Source organism: Chaetodon trifascialis, chromosome 9, assembly GCF_039877785.1.
Source record: "Chaetodon trifascialis isolate fChaTrf1 chromosome 9, fChaTrf1.hap1, whole genome shotgun sequence".
In the NCBI taxonomy this organism is placed as follows: domain Eukaryota; kingdom Metazoa; phylum Chordata; class Actinopteri; order Chaetodontiformes; family Chaetodontidae; genus Chaetodon; species Chaetodon trifascialis.
Window position 1 is genome coordinate 7,956,022 of NC_092064.1, and position 18,979 is coordinate 7,975,000.

Sequence of the window (18,979 nt, forward strand, 5' to 3'; positions counted from 1 at the left end):
ACACACTCATTTATCCTTCTTATCACTACTTCATTACCAGAAGGTACAAAAACACACTACATCATGTATATGCTTATATATATATATGATATATACATAACAGATATCCTTTCAAGACTTTTTGTACTCCTGCACTCTCTCTCTGTCCCCGACACACACATGTATACGCAAACTGGTCTATTGCTGCTAATTGCAATGGATATAGTGTTGGCAATGTGACCTTGCAGGTCTTGAAGGTAGGAGGAAGCAATTACATTGATTAATTGCATGTGTTTGCTATTGATTCGTGCAGTAGCTTGCTTATTATTTAGTACACAGCTGGCTCCAGCAGCATGACAGGAGCAGTAATGTAAATGTTGAGGCTGTGGCTTGAAAGAAGTGAGGCAGTGATCCATTTTAATGCTTGTTTCTGAGCAAACAGGCCATGACAAGCTTCCATGGAAGGGTTACCCTGCGTGCATGCAGTGTGTGTGTAGAAATGTGCAAACATCAAGAAATACTGACTTTGGCCCTCAGGGTTTGAAGGAACCTCAAATGTCAAGGCAAGGGCAGCTGCATACACACACACACATATATTAGGTTTTCATCACTTTTGGGGACATTACATAGACTTACATTCATTTCCAGGAGACTTACCCTAACCATAACCATAACCTTAACTCAACCTTAACTTAAAGTCTTCACCCTAAAATTTTGTGATTTACATTATGAGGACCTGCAATTTGTCCCCACAATGAGACTGTGTAAACAGATTTATGTCCCCACAACATGAGTAATACATGGGCACACACACACACACACACACACACACACACACACACACACACACACACACACACACACACACACACACACACACACACACACACACACACACACACACAGAGAGAGAGAGAGAGAGAGAGAGAGAGAGAGAGAATCCTAATAATTATGCCTTTCTCTGGAATTTCTGGCAGGCAAAACTGTGGCACCACTGCAGTTTCTTATGGGGCACTATAGGCCCATTGCAAAATGCTGTGATTGGCCCATCAGATATTAAGATTAAGATTAAGATTTATGATTAGATTACAGATGGTTGATAAAGGTTTGGTGTGGTTAAGGACTGAGAGAGAACAGAGGCAAGACTTCCATCTTTGCCCAGAGCTACAGTCCACACACACACACACACACACACACACACACACACACACACACACACACACACACACACACACACACACACACACACACACACACACACACACACACACACACACACACACACAGTGTCAGCTTCTACCACCCCCTGCCAGCAGCTGTCACTCATCAGCGCTGGGTGCCAGAGAGGACCAGAGCCAGTCTGGTCTCACTCACCCATTGTTTGCTTTACTCAACTCATCCAAACAGTGATGTAAATCCTCTGCTTACTACATCATGGGAGCAGAGGGGGCTTTCCTGTATGCTGCGTTAGACCTAATAAGCCTGAAGGGGATGGAAATGACAAGTCCTCAAATTTAAGTCATCAGAGTGCTTAATCACAGGCTCAATCACTTGCTTACTCAATGTTTGGCATCACATGGATGAGAGATTATCAATAATATGAGTAAATCCTCTAACATTTATGTTCTTTTCTCTATTGTCATGCTTCAGTGAGTTGGGCTGTGATTATGTTGTATTAATACAACAATTTATGCTTACGCAATCATATAAAGCCCCCCTCAGTATGTGATGGTGAGGATGCCTTATGACTTGTGACATCATCGCTGCCAACAACATGTATATAATCATATCACCTCTGCTGCCTTTACATGTGACTCATGGGCTAAGCCACTGTGGATTACACCAGTGTATACATTCCTCTGTAACATCTTTGCAATATCAGCTCTGGTCATGAAGAGCAGTTTGAGCACATTAAAACATGAATAACTTAGTGGCAGAGAAGATGGTAATTTCTGACTTCCAAATAGGACAGCTTTATAGTAAACTCCCCTGCTGGGACTCACCCAGGACAGTTAGCAGTGGGTGGTCTAATGTAAAATTTACTTTGCTGCAGCCACAATATTTCTGCTCATCTGGCGCCCCCCTGTGTGCAGACAAGGCATCACAACATGGACACACGTAATCTCAGATACTGTGTCTAAACTCCAATAAATTCTAACTACGCTGCAACATCATCAGTAATAATCTGGTACACTCAACAGGACTTCAACCAAGATGACATAATGGACAACTGTTTCCACAATACTGGACATCTACAGTATGAGTAACGAGACATAAAAAGGACAAAATCAGAATGGGCTTACAAGTTCATTAGTGACAACATTATAAAAATTTTGTAAAAATAAGATAAGAATCTGAAAAAAAATCACAATATGCACATCCTTTTTGTGAGACTTCCATAAACTAGCATATATCATCATGTATCAGCAAATCATTTAGTGTTCCAACTCCAACTTCCACATTATTTTATTATTCTTATTCATTCATCCAATTACAGAATTTTTGTTTGGTGAGCAGCAAAAAGGGACTACCACTAACATTTCATTATGCAACCCTGTGTTGTAGAATGATAAATAACACAACCTTGTACCTTGTAATGGTAAGAGAAATGTGAAGCTGCTCTCTCTTCTGATGGCCCTGCGCAACACTCTCCCTCTGGCTGTAAGAACAGCAAACACCCACGGTAATCCTTGGTATTTCTACATTTTTAAGACCTATGTTTTATATCTGGCCCATAATTTTGAGAATCATGCCTTCCTACCTCTTTAGATTTTATAGTTGTTATTGTTGATTAATGTTTTTATGGTCATTTTTGTTGTTTTAAATCCTGTTCTGTGAAGCGCTTTGGACTGCATCCATGCATGAAAGGTGCCATACAAATACAGTTAGCATTGATTTAATGCATCTTACTACCGTAATGTATTTTATGCAAGTTATTACTGCATTGACATGTGTGATTCCAGTGAATAATGTCCAGTGAGAAACATGCTGTCTTCAGGAGAGGAGTAGAGAGGACTGAGCTTCATCACATGGTGCAACAACAATCAGCTGAAGATCAATATCAGCAGAACCAACGAGCTTGTGGTGGACTGCAATGCTTAAATATGGATGTTGATGCAGGGAAGCTACATATTATAAAATGTGGATGCTTCACACACACCTTCAACCCGGCAGCACAGAAGATGTGCTCAGTGTCTGATCAAATGTGAAACATGGTCACAGTCTCCCCTTCAGCCATGGCTGTCACTGGTGCAGAGGCAAACAAAAACATCGACAAATCACGTGAAACGATGAATCCAACATCTCTGTGTATGTGATTTTATTGATTTGCTATGAAAATTGACAAGCGCTCCAAGCACACAGCTCCAGCACATACATTATGCATACACGTATGAATATGTGACTGAATTGAAGAAAAGCTATGAACATTTCTAATACCTTCTCACTCGGTGGTCACGACGTTACTGAAAGCTGTGACATCAACATGACAAAACCTTCCTCAGGTTTCTGACACACAGTGAACACATAACAATAACATCGTGTGAGTTTCCACCTGTTCCAGTGGGCACACACTCACTTTGTACAGAGGTCTGCACAAACAACTGAAGAAACTGGTGGTTTTGTCTCACTGACTAAACGTGTCTTGTTCAAACTAGTGCTTCATGATGGATTTTTCCACAGTGGTTTGGAGGACCACACACAGTAATAACAGTGCAGACACATGGGGCCATGTAATCTATCTGTAGCAGCACCAGAGTCACTCAGTCAAAACCTCTGCCTGTCCACACCAACGCCAGAACAACCTTTCTACTGAGCGTCAGTATGTGCGCTCTCTTTCTACAGCTACAGTTTCCCACACAAAAACCACTTTTACAGCACAGTAACTTAAAGTGTGGCTGCCCTGCAGTGGCAGACTGAGCCAATAAAAAGGAGAAAATGATCTACGGCTGATCACCTCAAAGCCAGAAAACAATAAAAGGAGGCTATATTTACAGAACAGCATCATTTTATGCTTAATTCAAACTTATGTTACACCCTTCATTTAAGTTATTTACTGTGATGTGTGTGAGATCATAAAAAAAGAGTCTACAGTCTATATACAGATATTCCTGGCCCTCCACTGTCTGCTGCTCAACACGTTCTTACATAGAGTCTGTGAGGGTTTGCATAATTAGTTTGTGAAAGAAATGAGCTCTGCTTCATGGATGTTATTCAGTGATCAGAGCATATCACAAGCCATGGACTGCAGATAACCTTGAAACTGAGGCTGTAAGAGAGATGTCACCTGATATACTGTAAACAGTAGCCTCAGTGGTGATTGAGTGAATTGGCTAGAGGCCAGTGGTATATGTCTTCTAAGGGAGACACAGTACAAAAGACATGACGCAAAGACGCAGTCTGAGCCGCCGCATCACCTAAACTCACTGAAAGGGACTGAGAAATAAAAGGCACAAGGACTGCAGCAAAATCTATCATTACTTCACAGACTGGAGATTATAAATACACGAAGAGGAGATGCTCATTTGACTGCTCGAAAGAAAACACTCACAGAAGCTCAGCTACACCCACCTTGGCTTGAACATAAGCTCATCTGGGCAGTTTGACACCTAGGGGGCCACGCAGAGCCTGACTGAGAAGGCACAGATCTAGAAAATATATCTGTACATTATGGCACCAAGCACATTTTAGAGATAACTGTTCAGTCTCTGATTATATGAAAATGAAAGGAATGTCTTTACTGCTCCTGCAAGTGGAAACAAGAGCCATTAAAACTCTTTACCAATATGAGGCTTTTACATAAAAACAAGAGAATGAGCACAAACGGCATCTTTACCACCCGCAGCCACAAATCTCATAACAAATATTCACTTATGCCAAAAAAAAAAAACAATTTTATGAGTACTGGGGAAACAGGATTAAACAAAAACAACGTATTGCAGTGCTGCATAGAATTATCTAAATAACATCGTGATATTAGTCTGTTAAAATAAAAGCAAAACAGAGGTATTGTTGATTAGGACGCAGAGAAGCTAAAGGTTTCTTACTCTCCTGCTCTAAATATGATGATCGTATGTGTCCTGCTGGGTAAACATCTGCAGCCTTCAGCCTCACTGCCAGATACTGTTTTTGATTACTTAGTAGGTTAATTATTATTTGATTCACATCATGTTCTTCTTCCTCACTGCCACATAGTCTTTGTGTTGTCATTTAATTACATTTGCAACAATGTTTAATACCCACTCAAGCAAATAAAGCATGAATGGGTATTAAGGAAAGATTAGAGAGAGAGAGAGAGAGAGAGAGAGAGAGAGAGAGAGAGAGAGAGAGAGAGAGAGAGAGAGAGAGAGAGAGGGAGGGAGGGAGAGACAGGCAGAGAGTGACTGAATACATTTGTAGAGACACAAGATTTCCTGTTTTCTTTATTTGGACGAGTGATTTCTGAAAGAAAAACATGAAGATTGTCAACTGCTAGATTGTTACGACTGAATTATTTCTAGTTAGAGATAAAAATGGCATTAATGAATCCAGTGTGCTATGCAGAGAAACTCCCTTTGAGAGAAGTAATTTTCCACCAACATGTATATACTCTGCACTTTACATTGCAAATGATTTGAGAGCCTTTCAAATACAAGAACAACTCCGTCTACTGAGGGTGTATTCACGATATGAAGAGAGCTGTCTGAAGCATCGGCGGCTCAAGAGACGTTTTATCATAACCTCAGAAAGGTAAATCTACATAAGTACGCAGGTATTCCCATACATCGGAATGTCTATATGTGTTGTGCTACATATTTCCTTTTCCTGTCCATTTCACCGTACTGTAGATACAACTGAGATCAGAGGCTGTGAATGACATAGCTCTGTAATTAGGCACAAATAATCACATTGCTCCTTGCAAGTGGAGGACTCCCCGAAAGCAAACCTTAAGGGCTTTAGAAGCAGGAATCAAGATTCCCCTGAAGGCACACGCTGCTGTCACTCGTGTTTTTTCCATAAGTCTGAACTACTTTGTGTTTCCCTGTCTGTCCGTCTCTCCAGAGAGAGAGACGGTTCAGTGGAAGAGTGTGAGGAGGATAAACAGTAAAACCACCTCGCACAGTCTTTGAAATGGCTCGATACTCTATGAAACAGAGAGGTCTAAAAATCCCTTAAACTTTAAAATCTCCCACTGTTCCCAGCGCATCCCTTTAACTTATCAACCTGTTTAAATTCAGAACGGGGCCGCGTGCTGCCAGGCTGGGCAAACACAAATGAATGAATAAGGAAGACCACACTTCAGCGCAGTTTAGAGTACAAGCTCTGCTGATAAAATGAGATTTAAGACTCACGTCTTCATTTTCAAACATTCCCACAAGTCAGTTAAAATTATGTCCAGCTTTCCGTCTGTCCAGTTGGTTTTCAGAGCAGTTCGATTGGTGCAGTGGGGCTGTAGTGAGTTTTACCTCATACCTGCTGCAAAATCAGTTGGTCAAGGCAGGCAGATGAGATGGTATGCTGATCCAAGGTCAGCAGTGATACACCAGGCCCAGTTGGGGACCGTTTCACGCTTCAAAACATCATGTCTTCTCACGCAAAACCAAGGCTGCTTCCAGTTCTGCCATTCAGTGCTGTGCGCTCGATCCTCCGTGTCCTCTCGGAGCAGCAGTGCCAGGATTCACAGTGTTTTCCTGTGGGTCATCTGAGGAAGACCGAGTGCACTTTGAGAAGTTCTCCTGGTTGAACAAGCTCACAGACTATCGGTGCGAGCGTGGCAGCTGTCACACACTCTGACCGGGTGGTCCCAGCCTCGGGAGGGCACGGGCCTGATGTGTGTGGAGCAGGGGCCGCACACACCCTGTCCACAAGCCCTGCAGTGGTGCTTGGACATTGCAGAAGTGAAGGTTTTGGAGCACTGGTGGCACTGGGTGATGTCCTGGTCTGGCACCCAGTAGTCTGGCCGAGCCACATCTTTCACAAAACCTGAGGGGAGGGGGCGGGACAGTACGTATTTATTCAAGATTCTCATCAGAGATTATATAAGGTTTTTATGAAGTCATAAATATCTACATCTGAACAGAACATTCTGTGAAACTGCATAACAATATATGTACTGAGGCTGGAGTGAATCACTTAACAGGATCCCAAGCTTCATTAATGTTTATGGTGTGAATCTCCAAACTGACATTAAATATCCAAGATGGATGGATAGCCTCTAGACACTTAGATGTATATGAATGCCTTGCATTCCTTGCAGGTGAGCCATCAAGTGAAAGAGGCCCAGTGGTTCAGTACATCCACCTCATTTGCCTGAATTTAGAAGAAACTATTTATTGTTATGAGCACAAATTCAGGGTTTGTTTGCAATGTGGTTGTCATTTTTTCTCCCTTCAGCATTCTTACAGTTCACTTTTAACTTACGTTTATCTCACAGATTAAACATTTGTTTCATGTTGAAAGACAATGTGATTGCATTGGTGCTACCACAGGCCAAATCACACTTATGTTCTGTAAAACTGGTCATTAAAATCATGCTCAACAAACATCTGAATGGTCTAAAACCGTTTGATCCGTAGATGATGTGCAGCCAGCTGCAGCACACTGACTGAGTATATAATGGCAAGATGCAGCTGCACTCACAGAGAGGGTAGTCCACAGCTGTGGTGACCATGTCCAGTGTAGACTGGGCCACCTCCGTCACCCTGCGAGCGATCAGACCACGAGGCTCCACCTTACACACTAAAGAAAAGAAGTGTGTGTATATGCATGAAAGACAGAGAAAGACACACATGTTCAGTACACAAAAGCAGCAATAACAGTATTTACCTGTGAGCAGCTATCACAAATACAATCAGCATATACATACAGATAATCAGTGCTTTCCCACTGCACAGTCTGGATTCTGTATCCCTTAAATATTCAGACTTATGACTAACAACTGTCTAAAAGAATTTAACATTTTATAACCATAGAAATTCAAGAAATTTTGAAATCCTGGTGCAGTTTTGTTTTGAAATGGCAAATTAGCAGCAAAAAGATGCTAATAAATTAAAAGCTTAAGGAGAGAATGGCCATTGTGTTCATTAGCCCTGTTCAGCATTAATTCATGTCATGCAAAAACAACGGTCACAACTTCTTGGTTTATTAAAGTGACATCTGTGCAATTTAAGACAAGGTGTCAGGTTGAAGTTCACTAATTGGCTGAAAGTGTCTCACCCTGGCTGTTAGTGTCAGTTGGCCCTCCCTGTCGGTAGCAGGCCTTACACACCCTGACAGGGCCGCTGCCCCAGCCTCTCTCTGGCACCGGCATCCTGTGGCTGGAGCAGGGATGGCAGAAGCCCTCACCACATGATCGGCAGTGGTGCTTCCTCTCCGCCTCCATGAACACCTTCTGACAGCCGTGACAGGCCTGATGGGGAAATGGGGATTCAATTATGGAAAGAGACATGATGACATTGTTATTGCAGGCACTGAGGGACTAATTCGTCTGACAATGTCTCACTGTGATCTCTGCGTTTGGTCTCCAGTATGGCGGCGCCACCTGGTCAGTGAGCCAGGCTGCGACAGCTTTGGTGGGACCTGTGCTGTACTCCGACACTGACTGGATCACGTAGTTCATCCCATCCAGGACCCTCTGGGCTGCGTTCTGGTGGGTGGACAGAAAGGTGTCCGACTGAGAGAAGAAAGAAGGGTGACAAAATGCAGACAGTTGAAGAGGAGGGGCACAAAGTTTTACAGTCAACAGGTGAAGTCAGGGAGAGAGGGATGAGAGACATTAACCTCTACTGAAGCAAAGATAAATGCTTCAAATGTATTACTTGCGGCATCTCACTAAACGTCACGCAAAGCGTGACAATTTTAGTCCAGTCTTCGTGGCAGATGTTATTCGTGTTGCACATGAAACTTTGTTAGAATGAAAGGTTCAGCATTTAATGATGTCATGTACACTCACATGTACACAGCGTCTACATGTTGTGGCCTCAAGAAATAGTTATGCAAACTAACAACACGTAATCTCATCCATCAGATGCCTGGACAGAAAACTTTCTGATTCTTTTGCGCTGAAACTAGAAACTGGAGGAAGAGAAGAAGGGTGGGGTACTCACCCCCTCCCAGACATGCTTGACCTCAGATCGCACCACGCTGCTCTCGGGGTCCTGGTTTCCCATCCAGTACTGTCTGCTGCGGTAGATTACACCACAGCTTACACACTCTAACACATAGCTGAGAGGAAGGTGGGGAGACAGCATGAGATGATGAAAGGCAACAATAAGTTTGTGAGTGTGTGTGTGTGTGTGTGTGTGTGTGTGTGTGTGTGTGTGTGTGTGTGTGTGTGTGTGTACGTACCCTGACCAGGCATACTTGGCCAGTCCAAACCATGGGTTGTCATTGGAAGCAGACGTCTTGGGCACAACAATCACCTCTCTGCCTCCTTCATAGCATCGCTGGAGTCATGAGACACGAACACAGAAAATAATACAGAAAGTTTGTTAAATTACTGTTTGAAAGACAACATGTAGACAATAATTAGAAATAGGGCAATGGAACAAGGCACAGTATGAAATAACAAGTGCAAAAGCTGAACCCACATAAACCACATCACATTTTGAACTGGGCCCCAGTTCACCTAAACTGGCACACTGGTGTCAGGGGTCAGTCTTACCTTACAGATCAGGACCTTGTTGTTGTACTGGTGTGCATACTGGCACAGTCCATCTGCCATGTGAGGGACCCTGTCTCTTAGATGGTTCATTCCGTTTTTACAGCGAATACTGGAGACGAGACAGAAAACCATACGTTTTAGACCAACACAACAGACGTCAGTGTCAGTGACAGTGATGGGAGCAGGTTTTACAGAAGGCAGAACGACCAGTGTTGTGATGTCTCCCACTGTCACTTCTCTCAGCTTTCCATCAAGAAGACACACAAAGACTAGGGGAATCCCGTTTCTCCTTTCCAGAAATATGGAGAAGACATCAGGTTTTATGTGTCCCACTGGGGAGACAGTTAACATGCAAAAGAACAACAACAGATTTCTACTTGGAGGAAATAAATTCCAGCTCTGTGAATCAGCCAGAGACAGCTAAAAGAGTTCTGTTGGTGTGTCTGCTTATGTTTCCATCTGGCAATAAATGCTTTAAATGCTGTCTCAAGATTCTGAATAAGAGAGATATTTCCAAAGTCAAATATTTTGAATGGAAAGAGTTGCATTTAGACAAACCTTTCCAAGATCCTCACCAGACATGATTTAAGGCTATAAAAATGATCTGCTTTGTGCGATAACCTGGTTCTGACATTTTCCACAAAAAAGTTCAATTAGCTGGATAAAAAATCCTAAAAGCACATCCGCCGTGTCTCCACAGTGTGAGTCAAAGTCTTGGAGGAATGTACGTTAAACTACACAAACAGTATCTACAGTTTGATAAAACTCTGAACCTGTTAATGCCAAGGTTTAACCATGAGCAACAGATTTCATCATGACAGGGTGGAGCACGTTAGATACTACTGATGCCAGGCTGAAAAATTAGTCCAAATGACCTTCTGACCTGTTTCCAAATCTTTAAGGCCACTCTTTGAGAAACACAGGGATGGACAGTTGACAGTTGTGAGCGCTCATAAAGCATCCAGCACAGGAGAACTCTCAGATTTGCAGCCCAGTAAAAAAACCAGAGGTGTGACGCAGCCGGCACCAACATCTTAACAGTAATAATAATGAATAACAGTGACCTAATGGGGACTGAATACCTGCTCAAAAATGTTTGTAGTGACTTACTTGCAGCTGAGGCAGGTAGCAGAGCAGGTGAAGTACTCATCTGGGAAGAAGGAGTACAGAGTCATCTTGTCGTCTGACAGTTCCCCACAGAAACGCTCACTTAGGGCCTAAAGAAACAGAAAAAGGAAGGCGAAAGAGGGTGGGTGGGTGGGGGGGGGGGGTGAAAAGTCGGCACGAAGACCACAACACTAACACTGGCCAAAGAGCAAATCTTCATATCTGTTTTTTCTCTAAAATTCGACATGATCCACCACTTACCTCCAGAGCGTGAAACACTATCCCAGGCTGGCGGGGAGAGCGTGTGTGAGTGTTCTTCACTTGCTGCCTGACGGCCTCCAGCAGCCTGCTGTAGTCAGTGGGAGGTGTGATGGTCTGGGTGCCTACATACTGCACTGAGCTGAAGGCCTCTGTCCCCAAGCCCAGGTCATGAAAACGCTTCTGGAGCAGCGTGTCGGCATGGCCGGCTACCTTAGAGTCTACAAGGGAAAGGAAGAGCAAAGAAATGTTCGTCTGACAGCAGGAATCATGGGACAAGAGGCTAAAACCCAAAAAATACATCCTGTGAAAAGACAAATAAGTAAAAGAAAAAATCTGAGGTATTTTCCTGATCACATCTCCTCCTCCTCTTCCTACCATGACCAAGCAACTGAGTGTGCGTTGTCTCCTGGAAGACGATAACAGCCGGCCCAAGAGAGGAGAGGGGCACATCCAGACCACAGCGACTGGAGAGGGCCCTTAGCTCTGGGGTGAAGTGCTTCAGGTAGGCCCCTGAGGCACTGCTCAGGAACAGGAACATGTCGTTGTGGAGGCGCTCCGCCCGTGTACGATAGACTACTATATCAGACACTGCCAATATCTGGAAAAGAAGCAAGTAGACATATATACAAATCTAAGACAGAGAAAGCATCTGTGATCTTTACACAAGACACATGGTGAAATGGAATATAGGTGTAATTGTGCAAGGACTAGGTGATGAGGATAATTAAAAGAATGCACTGACAGAAGCTGATAAATTCCAAAATTCACATCACAGCTCACATATGAGTGACCAATATACCTCATACACTGTTTTACACTTCCAGCTATTCGTTAAGTCCAACAAAAACAACCGCTGACCACTAAAATTACCTTTAGTAGCAGTCGCATTCTCTGGTTCTGATTGGCTGCAGCCCCCAACAGGCCCTCAGTATCCAGGGCAACCAGGCTAAGACTGGGGTCATACGCGGCCCACACCCCCACCGTACAGGAGCTGGGGGACTTGGAGGTGTAGAACACAGTCTTACCACCGAACAGGATGTGGTTGAGAGTGTGGGATTTGCCATCGCCGGTGTTGCCAAAGATGGAGAGTACCTTGACTCCTGCCACCTCCCCGCAGCCGAGTCGGTCCACAAACTCAGACTCACTGCGGACCTGGAGGGAGAGGAGGGAGAACACCAAGCAGAAGAGCCATTTATGGACAGACGATGGATTGCTGAGCTGTCTCAACATGATATAATTAGCTTTCCCGCTGACTTCATTGAATCAAGGAAATGCTTTATTGAATCTGCATGAAAAATTCAGTCTTGGATTACAAGTGGCCTTAGCACACTACAAAGTAACGAACTGGGTTTTCTGTGTATCTTTGAGGCTATACTCACCCGTTCCAGAAAATAATATCTGAAATGACAGCTGCATTCATTAACAACGTACTGCTGAGCCTTCACCTCTCTTAGGACAGGACTGGTTAATAATCATTATCGTCTGCACTTTGCACTGTTGTAACAATAACGCAATGACAGGGTGCCTCCCTGTGGGTCAGCTGTGCTGGATGACTCACCAGGGACTTTCCCTGTGAGACACCCATTTGCTGCTCAGCCTCCCTCGGTTATTGTTTATGCCATATTTCTCTTCAGGTATCATGAGCCCTTGTTAGCGAAAACATATCTACAGGCTAAACATGACGGACGTCATGTATAAAAGCATTTTCTCCTTACATTGTCAAACCGCAGGAAGGAGAGCCATCTGTCACAAGCTAACTTTTTTGGGGTGAAAAAGAATAACAACATGGTGTTTTCTTAGCTAACCAACCTCATTTACCAGCTCTGTAGCTGTTAGCATTAGTGACGACAGATAGTTGGTGGCCTTCATTAGAGTACTGTAGTCCTCCTCCTTAGCTTAGCAGCTAAAGGCTAGCAACCGTTAGCTCAGTTGACGTAGCTAACTTTACCTGCAGGTTTTCTTGTTCGTCCACTAGCAGGAAGCTCGGGACACCGTCTGGACGCCCCTCTGACGCTTCCTTCACTGGACTGATCGATATACTCTCCATTTCTTTCATCAGTATTTCGGACATCGTTGTTTAATTACTTAAGACATACTTTTCACGACGAAACGCAAAGCGAAAGTTCAACATGCCTCCTGTCTATCCGTGAATCACAACATCAGCGCGTGTACGGCGGGCGTTGAGGGAGGAGCATGGGAGCACACGGCTGTGACGTCAGACGCATGATGCGTGCAGTTGGTCAGCGTCTTGTCTGGTGCATCATCACCACCCTGTGGTCAGAGTGCAGAATGACACAGGATCTGCCGTTCAACAAACTTCAGAGAACTGAGGATAAGAAAGCATAAAATTAGTCCACGAGAAGATGAGCTCACACACCCGTACACACTGTATGAATTCTGTTGTAGATTTTTAAAGCTTAGATCATTCATGCAAAACCAAACAAAATTCTTGTCCATATATTTATTCCACTTCGTTAAGATGAACAATATGCATATTTTAAAACAGCGACTAATTCGCAATCTCGGCGAGACACAAGGAATCAAAATTTCCATGTCAGTGGCAGAGAGTGTTTTATTGGAGCAGCGCTGCCATGTTAGAGGTGCTTGCTAATGTTCATTAAATATTTGTTAGCACAGATCTATAAATATCACATGTCACTGGATGGCTTCAGAGCGGCGCCACTGCTGCTAACATGACATGGAGAGAGAAATTCCAGCATTGCTGCTTCAACAGTCCTTCCTTCCTTCCTTCCTTCCTTCCTTCCTTCCTTCCTTCCTTCCTTCCTTCCTTCCTTCCTTCCCACATGTATCAGGGATTAAATTAATGTTGGGGAAAGTTCACACAAACACTTCTAGTTGAAATGAACCTTAGACTTGTCAACGCATTCACCTGCATGTAAAAATAAATGATACAATAAACAGGTAAGAAAGTATGCATGCAGGGAGAGAAAGCAGATGGGAAGGAATTAAAGAAGGAATTAAGGAAGGAAGAAATAAAGGGTGAAGGGGTGAGGAGATTGGAGAGGGTCCCAGCCTTTCTCCGGGCTCAACCATGAGAGACAAATGTCTGAAAGAATCAATTATAGGCCTACTCCCAACCCATCGCCCCTGATTAATGAATAATTAAAGCTGCTCAGTGCACGTCTACCTAGCATAGATAATATAAGATTAACCACGGGCCTATCAACATGCCACCACTAATGTAAGGTTATGTAGACACAACGTCTCTTAATTTACCCTAAAATAGATGTATAATGATGTCACTAATCTAATCTATTATCCAGCCTTTCATGACTGGAATAAAGTTGACTACCTTTATATGTTATCTGTGTCTTTGTAAGAAACAAAACTCATGCTTATATGAAAGTATGATTGTTTTTGTTTCTCCAGCTGTTCCCCACAGTAAGCACACAGGTCAGGTGACACCTGGATCACCCCTCACTAAATTTCCATCCCATCCGTACCCACTCGCTGTCCCTACATATTTACAATTAATCAGAAATGCTTTCTTGATATCATCCTCACTTTAAAATCCATTCACAATCAGCCTTCAGTGTGAATTGTATCCATCAAGTTGCCACCTCAGTGATGTGATGCAGTGCTGGGGCTGGCAGTGCAGATTCAAGCCCATCCTCATTATCCACACAAGGCAACAATGCATAAGAGAAACTGGCACGCTCACACTGACAGACAGTCCTGCAACCCAATCTTGACATAACTGTAGACTGATTTTTTTTTTTTTTTTTACATATGAATTCGGAACTGGGGGATGGCTTTGCCCTCACAGGTCCGAGGCGGGACTGCGCTCCACTCCAGCCGCTATCCCCGCTGGTACTTGTAGTGCGCGCCTCCTCGGCATGTCTCATGTTGACATGCGTAAAAAACTACACTTCCCCAAAGCTGTCACAGAGCGCTCCCGCCTCCCATTGGCTGCTGGCTCCAGCCGCAGCCCCAGAGAATGAATGAAATTGAAATAGCTGCTACATTACATGTACAATACCCGGCTCTGCAGTGTTGCATCCTATCATACTATATCAAAATGGCCACAGCGGTACAGAACCCCCTCAAATCGTAAGTACCACACGTTTTCTGAGCGTTTGCGCTTTTTGTATCTGTGCATGCAGTCAGTGCAATTTAAGACTGATTCCCAGATATTTCCCAGCATGATTACCAACACATCTATACATGCAAAGCATAGAGCAGAGATAGAGATAATGTCAGTGGATGCGAAGCAGCCCTAAAGAAAAGTTATATTCGAAGCTGACGAGGGGGGGTTCTGTTTCCTTTTTTTTTTTTTTTTTTTTTTCTTTTGGGGGGGCATGAGCGGAATTATTGTGCGCTCCGATGCAATTCATATAATCATTTCCCTGAGCCAACAGCAGCGTGTGTGCAGGGATATGGAGGAATGCTGGAGGTAGATTTGGGTGACCCGGTATGTCCCTTGCCAGTGTAGCCAGCCAAGATCACGGTCAAAGCCAGGCTGGAGTGGCAGGCTGGCCGGGAGGCAGGGTGCTTAGATGGCTTTACAGTACCTGTGTGCACATTTTTGGACAGAGAGAGGGTAAACAGGTAGGCAGAATGAAGCTCGCTGCTCGGGGTTTAGGTTGCAGCGTTACCTTTACTGCCGGACCTCTCGGAAATATATAGGCTGAGGTAAATACGCTGGTGCACGGCTTCAACTCCGAGACTTGCTTTCATCTCCAGCGCCTATAATAAAGCCTATAATAAAATCTGAATTGCAATCTGGCGTTTTACACTTAACGTGCATCTTAACGGGCATTTATTTCCACTAATGGGTGTTTAAACGGGTGGATTTCCCGTGAAGTTTCTCCTGTAATGATCCGCTTTGTGCAGGTTTTTGGGGGTGTTTTTTTTTTTTTTTTTTTATTGTGTGTGTGTGTGTGTGTGTGTTTTTCTGAGACTGCTTTCAGTGGAATGCAGACGCCTGCTGCCCGCCTGGGCTCCCGGCCAAAAAGGTGGCTGATGTGCGTCTGTCAGCGGGTACTTACGGAGATCTAGCCGAAAAATCACCACAATGGCTACAATATAAACATATAACCGAGGAGTGTTTGAGCACACAAAAGATCCAGCTTATGCAGTTTGAAACAAAGAAAAGTCAGAGACCTGTGTGCAAAAACAGGGGCGCACATCGGATGCTGCACAGGTTTCACCTGAGCAGGGAAATGGGATATAGACTGCCTGCCTGTCTTTCTGTCTGTCTGTCAGCCTCTCTGAGATGCAGACACAGGCGACATTTCGTGTAATTCCACGAACGACTGCCCTGCCTGCTTTGAAGAGCACTTCACATGAGAGAGGAAACTGGAATGGTATGATTGGGCAACTGTGTGCTGCCCTGATTGACTGTGATGCTATTTTAGTGTTTTGGCCAATTGCATTTGACTTATCCCAAAGCACACACCTCAATATTAGGAAACTAGAGATGCAAGAATGATAATTCCAAGGTTTAATGACGTTATAAAAAAGATGGTATCTGGTCATGTGATGATGGCACAGGAATGGACAGGTGGACTGGATGGAAGCTGTAATGTGGGACCTTTGAGCTCAGAGCCTCCTCTCCTCTCCTCTCCTCTCCTCTCCTCTCCTCTCCTCTCCTCTCCTCTCCTCTCCTCTCCTCTCCTCTCCTCTCCTCTCCTCTCCTCTATGGGATGCTCATCCAAGCAGAGCCAAAGTGTGGCCAGATTGCTCCCAGAGGCCCTCACTGACACCATGTCAAGGGGATTAAATCGACTGATTTGCATGGAATATACCGATGTGGTACCAGGACAGAGGGAGAGACGAGGTTGTGGTAGCGGGAAGAGAAAAGGACAGGGAAAGAGTAAAATGAGAAAGTATATGATTAAAAAAAGCAGCTCAGGGCCAGTAACTAATGATCTTGTGCCCAATTTTCATTTCACATTGATTTTAAGTGCTTAAAGTTAGACAAAAGGGAAAAAAGAAGATGTAGAATATCAGATCAGCAAAGTTGCCAGCCAGACTGAGACCCGCAGGGATGCTGGCACACTGTTTACTACAGCATCTGACTCTATGTGCAATAATAAAGTTAAATGTATTTATTGCACAAGGCCACAGCAATCAACGCTGCCTTTAACATCTCACCAACTGTATAAATGCCATCGTTACGCAGTATGGGTTTAACTACGTTCCAGTTACCACACTGCGATCAGCCTTTAAACAAGCCCCGGTAATTAGCATGTCTACAAACAAACTTGATATTAGAGGCTTACAAATTAGAGGCCTATCCAGTAAAATGGGCCAAACAACCAGCAAAATTTGGTTCAATGTCGGCTCTAATAGGGTGGCTGGCTGTGCGCCGGAAACAATGCCTGTTGTGTCCCTAAATGTCTTTAAACTTTGCTGAATCTCAGCAATGAATTATAATTAATTCAGTGGATGTAAATTCTGTGGGAAGCAGTTACAATTGTTGCCCATCACCCAGCCAAGACTTGCTGTGTACAGTACCACACGATAGCCCGTTGATGTGTGATGTGTGTGTGTGTGTGTGTGTGTGTGTGTGTGTGTGTGTGTGTGTGTGTGTGGAAGTACAGTCGAGGGTTCATTTGTGTGTGAAGGCAAATCAGTGGAGAGCAGCTAGCTTCAATCTACTGGGCATTTCCTTTCCAGCTCTCTCTACGTCTATCTCTCTGCTGGATTAGAGACTGGTTTAATCTCTCTTTCTCTCCTTCTCCTCTCCTCCATCTCTCTCCCTCTTATTTCCTTGCTGTCCTCCTATCACCCCTGCTGCCCCGTCTCCCACGTTCCCTCCCTCCTTCTTCATCACTTTCTCCATCCATCACTCTTTCTCGCCATCTCCCTTTTGTTCAGCCATTTCCTCTCTGTCTCGCTCGTCCTCTCTTTTCCATTTTCCTTCTTCTTTGGCCTCAAACCATCTGAGTCCTACAAGTCGCTTACCCTCAACCCCCCCCCCCCCACCCTCCACTCTCCACCACAGTTCCTTACATTGTGAATCAAGGCATGTCACCACTTTAATATTCAGCAAAAATTACTGAAGGCAATTCTCTATGCATTTTGTCAGATCCCCTTAAATCTTGTTGGATAGCTTATTCCTAAGAGTTCCTTTAGAGGGATTTACTGTAGATTTGGACTATCTATTGTCAGAAAGTATTTATAGTCCACTGTTCATACCAAATTATACAATCTTTCCCTTTGTGGCATCACAGAATGTTACATTGGTTTCAAAGAAGATGTGATGATTCTACCTCTGACTGGTTGCATTCCAATCTGATAATCCCTGCTCATGAAGCAGATGATAAAATCCTTAAAAATTGAAATGTCCTATAAGCAAAGTGCAAATAAAATAAATTAGCAATAGGGGTTTGACTTTACAACGATCATCTTTAGGACGTAGGTGTCCAAATTTGTCAGAATGGCAGTGTGTGTGGTATGTACTTCAGCAATATCATTTCTTTGTGCTGGTTGGAGGGGGACATGTAGATAACAGTGTGCTGTGGCATTGGCAGCAGTTGTGGCAGGGCCTATATAATATTATTTCTGCCCTGCCTGACTGAGCCGAGCTAAATGAGTTCCATGTAATAACCGGCTCTGTGTGCAAACAGCCCCACGTGATGGTTGAAACCACAGCCTGAGCATCCATTTCTAGATCTTTCTTTCTCTTTCATTCTCTCCCTTTCATTCCCTCACTTGCTCATTTGTGCAGTATCACCCGTGTGGATGGAGGCACACAAACACACATGCACACACAATGGGAAACACACACAGTTGCAGTCTCTCATTCCCTTTCTTGCTCTCAGTTTTTTTTTCTTTATTCGTATGGGAGTAAGCCTGGGGTCTGATGTTTTTAAGGGTGTTTCTTTTTTCGAGTTATTCCTTTCATCATCCCCTTATTTAGACTTTCCGTCTGTTTTACTTTGTCTTTTTTTTTTTTTTTTTTTGAGAAGACAGGATAGAGAGAGACCGACAGAAAGAGAGAGACATAGATAAGTATTTTTAGCT

At 43.8% G+C, this 18,979-nt stretch overlaps 2 protein-coding genes across 2 annotated transcripts in view; one reads left to right on the forward strand and one right to left on the reverse strand.

Moving 5' to 3' along the window:
• Nucleotides 1-3,284: 3,284 nt before the first annotated feature.
• On the reverse strand, nt 3,285-13,153 carry LOC139336073 (zinc finger FYVE domain-containing protein 1). The gene is made up of 12 exons (XM_070969947.1): nt 12,936-13,153; nt 11,858-12,139; nt 11,363-11,585; nt 10,988-11,205; nt 10,730-10,836; nt 9,620-9,728; nt 9,304-9,401; nt 9,063-9,180; nt 8,459-8,629; nt 8,173-8,365; nt 7,597-7,695; nt 3,285-6,939 (listed from the first exon to the last, which is right to left on the reverse strand). Exons 1-12 carry the CDS (start codon nt 13,056-13,058, stop codon nt 6,707-6,709), a joined length of 1,974 nt encoding a protein of 657 aa, XP_070826048.1. The 5' UTR covers nt 13,059-13,153; the 3' UTR covers nt 3,285-6,706.
• Nucleotides 13,154-14,945: 1,792 nt separating this feature from the next.
• The window catches only part of dpf1 (double PHD fingers 1), a 42,268-nt gene continuing 38,234 nt past the window's right edge, over nt 14,946-18,979 (forward strand). The window contains exon 1 of the mRNA XM_070969949.1: nt 14,946-15,058. Within this exon, the coding sequence (XP_070826050.1) occupies nt 14,946-15,058 (113 nt within the window). The remainder of the gene's footprint in view (nt 15,059-18,979) is intronic.

What these genes read in the sequence shown, in the direction of transcription:
- LOC139336073 (XM_070969947.1), bottom strand. Translation starts at nt 13,058, where the DNA reads ATGTCCGAAATACTGATGAAAGAAATGGAGAGTATATCGATCAGTCCA. An exon ending in ACGAACAAGAAAACCTGCAG is followed by an intron (nt 12,140 to 12,935) that starts GTAAAGTTAGCT and finishes CTCTCCCTCCAG; the next exon opens with GTCCGCAGTGAGTCTGAGTT. An exon ending in CACTCAGTTGCTTGGTCATG is followed by an intron (nt 11,206 to 11,362) that starts GTAGGAAGAGGA and finishes TTTCCCTTGTAG; the next exon opens with ACTCTAAGGTAGCCGGCCAT.